Source organism: Otolemur garnettii, unplaced genomic scaffold (assembly GCF_000181295.1).
Source record: "Otolemur garnettii isolate 467f Iridium unplaced genomic scaffold, OtoGar3 scaffold00212, whole genome shotgun sequence".
Lineage (NCBI taxonomy): Eukaryota > Metazoa > Chordata > Mammalia > Primates > Galagidae > Otolemur > Otolemur garnettii.
Genome location: NW_003852607.1, coordinates 656457 through 664480, shown reverse-complemented (window position 1 = coordinate 664480; position 8024 = coordinate 656457). Strand labels below are relative to the sequence as shown.

General features: G+C 47.7%; 1 protein-coding gene across 3 annotated transcripts in view; it reads left to right on the top strand.

Annotated features, from left to right (window-relative positions):
* The window catches only part of CACNG6 (calcium voltage-gated channel auxiliary subunit gamma 6), a 17980-nt gene extending 11904 nt beyond the window's left edge, over positions 1-6076 (top strand). For 2 of the 3 annotated variants that reach the window (XM_012812633.1, XM_012812631.1), the window contains one exon: positions 5820-6058. In XM_012812633.1, coding sequence (XP_012668087.1) covers positions 5820-6058 — 239 coding nt within the window. Of the gene's footprint in view, positions 1-5819 lie in introns of all 3 variants that reach the window. The other variant, XM_003801580.1, reaches the window with a different exon arrangement.
* The last annotated feature ends 1948 nt before the right edge of the window (positions 6077-8024 follow it).

Genomic DNA, 8024 nt, shown 5'->3' with positions numbered 1-8024 from the left:
CCCAGGAGTTGGAGGCTGCTGTGAGCTGTGATGCTATGGCACTCTACTGAGGGCAATTAAGTGAGACTCTATCTCTAAATTAAAAAAAAAAAATTTAAATTTAGGGGCTGTGTTGGGTGGCTTACACCTGTAATCCTAGCATTCTGGGCAGCTGAAGCTGGTGGATTGCTTGAGTGCAGGAGTTTAAGACCAACCTGAGCAAGAGGGAGACCCTGTCTCTAAAAAATAGCTGGGCATTCTGGCCGGCACCTGTAGTCCCAGCTACTCGGGAGGCTGAGGCAGGAGGATCACTTGAGCCCAGGCATTTGAGGTTGCTGTGGGCTATGATGACACAGCACTCTACGGAGGGTGACAAAGTGAGACTCTGTCTCAAAAAAAAGAATTTTAATTTAAGCAGAGATGAGAAGAATGATGATGCTTAAGGTAGGCTCAGGGAGGGGTAAGCAGAAAATTATTCCAAGCAGGAATTATATTAGGTCTTATTCCTAATATAAAACCTTTAATATTAGGCCAGCGTCGTGGCTCATTCCTGTAATCCCAGCACTCTGGGAGGCCCAGGTGGGTGGATTTCTTTCTTGAGCTCAAGGAGTATGAGACCAGCCTGAGCAAGAGTAAGACCCTGTCCCTACTAAAAATAGAAAAACTAGCTTGGTGTTATAGTGGGTGCCTATAGAACCAGCTACTTGGAAGGCTCAGGTAAGAGGATTGCGTGAGCCCAAGAGTTTGAGGTTATTGTGAGCTAAGATGCCACAGCAATCTACCCAGGATGACAGAGTGAGACTCTGTCTCAAAAAAAAAAAAAAAAAAAAAGCCACTCCTGTGGCTCAAAGGAGTAGGGCTCCAGCTCCATATACTGGAGGTGGCGGGTTCAAACCCAGCCCCAGCCAAAAACTGCAAAAAGAAAAAAAGGGCTTCAGTCTGGAAAGAATTTGGTGCATTGAAAGACCCTGAAAGAAGCCCTGCTTCACTTGTGTGGTGTGGGAAGAGCAGCTGGTGACGAGGCAGAAGCGGTGGGGCCATGTGGCTTTTTAGCTCATGCTGAGGAAGCCAGGCTGGATCACGGAAGGAGTCTCATGGAGTGGCTAGGAAAATAGTCCACGATGTAGACCCAGCTGGTCTCAGACCCAAGCTCCAGGCTTCAATTTTTCCACATAAAGCAGGGATCACAATGGCACTCACCTCCTAAGGTTGGGAGGGGGCGATGAGTTATGAAGGTGTTTAGTTAGATTCTTGCCACACAACTAATGTCTGAAGGCCAGGGATCAGCAAACTGTGGCCCGTGTGCCAAATCTCACCTGCCATTTGTTTTTGTTCCACTGTGAGCTAAATGGTTGGGGGAAAAATACCAAAGGAATACTATTTCGGAACACATGAAAATTACATGAAATTCAAAATTCAGGGTCCAAAAATAAAGTTCCACTGGCCTCCAGCCACTCCATTCATTCACGTACCGTCTGTGGCTGCTTTCACACTACAGAGTCGAGTGGTTGTGACAGAGACCATATGGCCCAGAAAACTGTAAATACCTACAATGGGGCCCAGAGGCTGCAGTTTGCTGACTCACAACTTGGACCCAAAATCTAGAAGTCATTCTTGGTCGCTCTCTTGTCCTTGTACCTCACATCCGTTCGGTCAGCAGATGCTTTTGGTGCTACCTTGAAAATATATTTTGAACATGAACACTTCCCTCCATTTTCACCGTCCCCCTGATCCGAGCCACCACCTTATTCCCCTGAGGTAATTTCTATGGCCTCCTCGCTGTCCCCTGAGTTTCTCCTCTCACCCTCCTCAAGTCAGTACTCCATAGAGCAGCTCAAGTGAGACTTCCTTTTTCTGAGACAGTCTCACTCTGTCACCCTGGGTAGAGTGCCATGGTGTCATAGCTCACAGCAACCTCAAACTCTTGGGCTGAAGCCATCCTCTTGCCTCAGCATCCAGAGGAGCTGGGACTATAGGTGTCCACCACAACAACTGGCTAGTTTTTCTATTTTTAGTAGAGAAAAGGTCTTACTTTTGCTCAGGTTGGTCTTGAACTTCTGAGCTCAAAGGATCCACCTGCCTCAGCCTCCCTCTAGAGTTCTAGGTTTATAGGCATGAGCCATCTCGCTGGGCCTTGAGTGAGACTTTTAAATCATAAATCAGATCCTGGTTTGTCCCCTGATCAAAGGCCAGCGACGAACCTGCTATTAGAGTAGCAGGGCTCCAAGGCGTCTGTGGGTTGACTCCTGGCTTCCAGGTGGTTGCATCTCTTGCTGAGTTTGCTGTCTCTCAGACCCTCCAAGCTCATTCCTTTCTCAGGGCATTTTTGCACTGCTGTCTCCCTCAGCCTGGAATGTTCTCCCACCAGCTCCTCCAATGTCTCATTCCCTCATACCATTGACATCTCTGGTAGATGCCACCACCTTGGAGAGACCATCATTAGCCCCCTTCTCTGAAGTAGACTCGTGACCAGTGGGGACCGCACCCTGCCTGATCTTTTTCATAATATTGATCGCTACCTGAAATTATGTACTTTCATGCCTGTATTCGTCTGCCAGGGCTGTTCTAACATAGTACCACAGACTGGGCAGCTTAAACAACAGACATTGGTTTCCTTAAAGTTCTGGAGGCTAGACATCCATGACCAAGGAGCTGGCAGGGCTGGTTTCTTCTGAGAAACTGACTTGTAGACGGCTACCTTCTCCCTGTGTCTTCACATGGTCATTCCTCTGACCATGTCTGTGTCCAGATTTCCTTCTCTTACTAAGATAACAACAATTGTATCAGATTAGGGCTCATCCTGGCAACCTCACTTTAAATTAATTATCCCTTTGCAGAACCTATCTCTAGTCATATCCTGAGGCACTGGGGGGCCAGGACCCTAGCACATGAACTTTGGGGGAGGGGACACAATTTAGCCCACAACAATGCAATTAGGTGGTTATTATCCACCTCCCTTTCTTGAATGAAACTCCAGAAGCACAGGGACCTTGCTAGTCTTGTCCAGATATACTTTCTAACAAGAGCTCAGTGGAGATTGGTTGAATGAATGGACGAACACAATCAACTAGCAAAAGAATAAAGGGGGCTGGGTGATACCTCCTGCCTGTCCCTAATGCTGAGCTATATGGAGCAAAAAAGGGGACTTTGAACCACAGCATCCAGGCTACATTCTCTAGATGCCTGCTTGAAAACCACAGGGGAAAGAGGTGCAGGGAGGAAGAAGGCTTAGGAACTGAGGTTGGGGCGACTCCAGGACCTCAGATCCCAGGGGCAGTTGGGATCTCTCAGATGGTCCTACACAACCTCGGTCCCACCCATCTCTGCGATTCCACTTAACCACCTCTCTCCCATCTCCGTGTTCTCTGCTCCCACCACATTGACCTTTGTTCTTTTCCTCGACATACCACACTCTGTGCTCCCACAGCCACCTTTGCACCAGCCATTCCCTAGTTGTTGTTTTTTTTTTTTTTTTTTCACTCCCTAGTTTTGTGCACAGCTAGCTTCCTTTGCTCCTTCAGGTCTGGGCTCAGATGACTTTTCCTGATGACAGCATCTAATGTCCCCACTCCACCCCAGGCGTCACTTTCCCTGTTTTTGTTTTCTTTCTATCATGTGTCACTCTCTGAAGTTACCCTGTCTCCTCCTTTGTTGACTTTGAAAGTTGGAGCTTGGCAGCCTGCAGGCCAGCGCTGGCCAGGAGATGTGCTTTGTCTGGCAGACAGGGTATAGAGATTTCTCTGCATCAACGTTTAAAGGTTGGACAAATTTCCGTAAAAGTAATAATCATTTATTTAAGCAATTCTGGCTATTCTTGAGAAATAAGGAGAGCTGGCAAATTAGGTCCTCATTTCTGAAGGGCTGCAGTTGACTGACGCTCAGTTTTGGCTTCTGTTTGTCATTGTTCTCAACACACTTTTGTGCTTCATGTGTAATATTTATGCTTTGGTGTTGCCTTTGTAGGCATTTGAGTTTTGCCAGCCTTGGTTTTTATTTATTTATTTAATTTTTTTTTTGAGACAGAGTCTCACTATGTTGCCCTCAGTAGAGTACTGTGGCATCACAGCTCACAGCAACCTCAAACTCTTGGGCTTAAAGCAATTCTCTTACCCCAGCCTCCCAAGTAGCTAGGATTACAGGCACCTGCACAACACCTGGCTATTTTTTGTTGTTGTTGTTGCTGTTTAGCTGGCCCAGGCTAGGTTTGAACCCACCAGCATTGGGGCATGTTGCTGGCACCGTAACCACTGTGCTATGGGCACCAAGCCCAAGCCTTGGTTTTTAGATGACTATCTGTCTTCTCTGAGTGGAATATAAGCTCCATGAAGGTGGTGGTTTTCTTTACCTATTTCCTTCTTTTTCTTCTCTTTTGCTGTTTTTCTTTTTTACGTTGAATTGCATTACAAATGGACTTTCTTTTTATTTTGTGACCCTCCCACCACCACCACCACCACTCTTTTAAAACAAAACTTTGATGGAGTCTTAGTTTGAATTGTGTTTCTCTCTTTTTTTTAAATTTTGTGTTCTTGATTCCTGTGTTTTCTTTAAAAAAAATATTGTAGGACAGGTTGGGACAGTCCTGTCCTACAATTGTGGACAGGCTCACACATGTAATCTAGCACTCTGGGAGGCCGAGATGGGTGGATTGCTTGAACTTAGGAGTTCAAGACCAGCCTGAGCAAGACTGAGACCTTACCTCTACTAAAAGTAGAAAAACAAGCAGGGCATTGTGGTCGACACCTGTAGTCCCAGCTACTCTAGAGGCTGAGGCAAGGGAATCTCTTGAACCAGGAGTCTGAGGTTGCTGTGAGCTATGATGTCACAGCACTCTATCGAGGGTGACAGAGTGAGACTTTTATCTTCAAAAAAATATATTGTAGGAAAATATGCCAATCATAAAGTTTACCATTTCCCTTCTTTCCCCCCATTTAATTTTAGTTGATCTACATATAATAACAGTACATACTTATGAGATGCAATTGGGATATCTGTCCCCTCAAACTTTAATCATTTCTCAGGGTTGTGAACATTCAAAATCCACCTCTAGCTTTTTGTTTGTTTGTTTTGAGATAGGGTTTTGCTCTGTCACTTGAACTAGAGTGCAGTGGTGTTATAAGAGCTCACAGCAACCTCAAACTCTTGGTGACAAGGGACATTCCTGCCTCAGCCTCCTGAGTAGCTGAGACTCCAGGTGCCCACCACAATGCTCAGTTGGTTTTCCTATTTTTAGTAGAGATGGGGGTCTTGCTCTTGCTCAGGCTGGTCTCAAACTCCTGACCTCAAATGATCCACTGGCTTTGGCCTCCCAGCGTGCTGAGATTACAGGTGTGAGCCTCTGTGCCTGGCCTCTTCTAACTTTTTGAAACTATACACTAAGTTGTGGTTGAGCATATTCTCCACCCTGTAGTGCCGTGGAATACAGGCCTTGTTCCTCCTGTCTAGCTGCAATTCTACGTCTGCCTTTTATCTGGGTTTCAGTGTGTAGTTGTGTGGCCTTCGTCACACTCACACTGACATACAGCCATCACCACCTTGTCTCTGCAGAACGCCTTTCATCTTCCCAGCTGAAATTTCATACTCAGTAAACACCAACTCCCCCTTTTCCTCTCCCTTGGCAGCCATCACTCCTCTTTCTTTCTCTGGGAATTTGGGTCTTGTTTCCTTCTTTATCACTAGCTTCAAAAATGGTGCCTGCCACGTAGTAGATGTTGAGTTTGTCAAATTCAAGAGTGAAAGGGTGTCCAGGACTCTCCTGGGCTTCTGTTTTGAGTGGGCATGTAAAGGAGTGTACTGGGGGAGATGCTGGGACCTGAGGGCCACCCTGTGCTCTCTCCCTGCAGGCCTGCTGCTCCTGGTAAGCCTGGAGGTGTTCCGGCATTCCGTTCGCGCCCTGATGCAGAGGGTCAACCCTGAGCCTCCTCCGGCGCCGCCCCTGACCTATGAATATTCCTGGTCTCTGGGCTGCGGTGTGGGGGCCAGCCTGATCCTGCTCCTGGGGGGCGGCTGCTTTCTGGGGCTCACCCTGCCTTCTCGGCCCTGGGAATCCCTCTGTCCCAAGAGGGGTCACCAAGCCACCTAGAGCAACCAGTGAGATTTCTTTAAGCAGCTGCCAAGCCCTTCTACTCTCTCCCAAATCTCCTCCAAATCTCTCACCATCGCCTAGAGAAACTGTTCCCCCTGCCTCTCACACCTGCAGCCTTTCCTTCTGTAAATATGGTTTTCTAGGTGGCTGTATCTGAGCTGCCTGGGATGGGGGGCGGCTTAGAAGAGGCTTTTTGCAAACGAGGGTCCCCAGGGAAGGCTGGTGGGACCTGATGAGTAAGTAGGTTGTAGGGATGTGGCCGGGGGGCCCCTCCATTTTCTGGGTCTGAAGCTCAGGGTTGGGTTGGGGGAAGTGGGGAAGAATCTCAGGGTCTGACCTGGCTGTGATCTGTTTTGGGATTAAAGGTTTGAAAACTTAACAACTTTGCCTTGTTGGAGTCCGTTTGTGATGTGACTGTGCATTCTGGAGTAGAGAAAAGAGCTCCACATCCCCTCAGGAAACATGCCACTTACCGTGTGTAAATGAACCCACGGAGACGAGCTGAGAGTGTGGAAAACACACCGTTGTGAAGGGTCGAATCATGTCTCCCAGCAAAAACATGCTTGTGGGATTCCTGACAATCAGGAGCTCAGGGTGTGACCTTATCTGGAGGTAGGGTCTTTGCAAAATCCATTGAGTTAAAATGAGGTCTCTAGGTGAGTCATAATCCAGTAGTCTGGTGTCCTTGTGTGAAACAGACATGCCCAGAGGGAAGATGATGTGCAGGAAGATGAAGACACAGGCAAGGTGGCACCCACATGCCAAGGAGTGAGACCAGGAGCAGCTTCTCCCTCCTCAGAAGGAGCCAGGACTGCCAGTGCCTTGATCTCGGACTTCCAGTCTCCAGAACTGTGAGAGAACAGATTCCTGTTGTGTGAGCCCCCTCAGCTGTAGTACTTTGTTACGGCAGCCCCAGCAAAGTGATATGGATTTAGTGCCTGGAGTGTGTGCTGCTATAACCCATCCCTGAAAATGAGGAAGTGGCCTTGAAAGTGAGTAATAAGCAGAATCTGGATAAGTTCTGAGGTTCATTAAAGAAAAGGCTGGCCAGGCACCGTGACTCATGCCTATAATCCCAGCACTCTGGGAGGCTGAGGCTGGAGGATCACTTGAAGTTAGGAGTTCGAGACCAGCCTGAGCAAGAGTGAGAGCCCCATCTCTGCTAAAAATAGAAGAGTTAGCTGGGCATTGTAGTAAGTGCCTGTAGTCCCAGCTACTCGAGGGGCTGAGGCAACAGGATCACTTGAGCCCAAGAGTTTGAGGTTGTTGTGAGCTAGGCTGAGGCCATGAGACTCTACCCAGGAAGACTCTACCGTAAGTCTCTGTCTCAGAAAAAGAAAATAAAAGCATAAACCTGAGACTTAGATACTCTCTCAGTCATTAGGAAAGGGGAACCCCACACTTCCTAGATGACAAATTTATCTCCCTGATAAGGCAGTCCCTTTCAATGCTGGTACAATTTATAACTACGGTTGCCTCTTGGTACATGCAGGGAATTAGTTCTAGGACTCTTGAGTATACCCAAATCCATGCATACTCACATGTGGCCATTGGCCCTGCTGAACCCATGTATACATATATAGAAAGTTGACTCTTGGTATACATGGGTTTCACTTCCCAGGAATACTCTGATCTTCATTCAGTTGAAAAAAATTCACTTATTAGTAGGTCCACGCTTGGCCCAGGTTCATGCTTCTTGATCAGGGCACAGCCTCTGCCTCACTTTGTGTGCTGGGGAGAGATCTGAGGTGTCTGTCCACTCTTTCTCTCACCACACAGAGGGGTGCCTGGGGGCAATGACTGAGCATATGGACGTCAGACTGGCTTGAAACCCTGGGTCCATCGTTCACAGCTGTGAGTTTCCCCTCCTTGCTTTCTTCATCCCTGAAGACGGCTCATTGGCTGAACATAGCACACACTTCCCAGCATTGCTGTGAGGAGCAAATGTGATGATCGTCCCCGA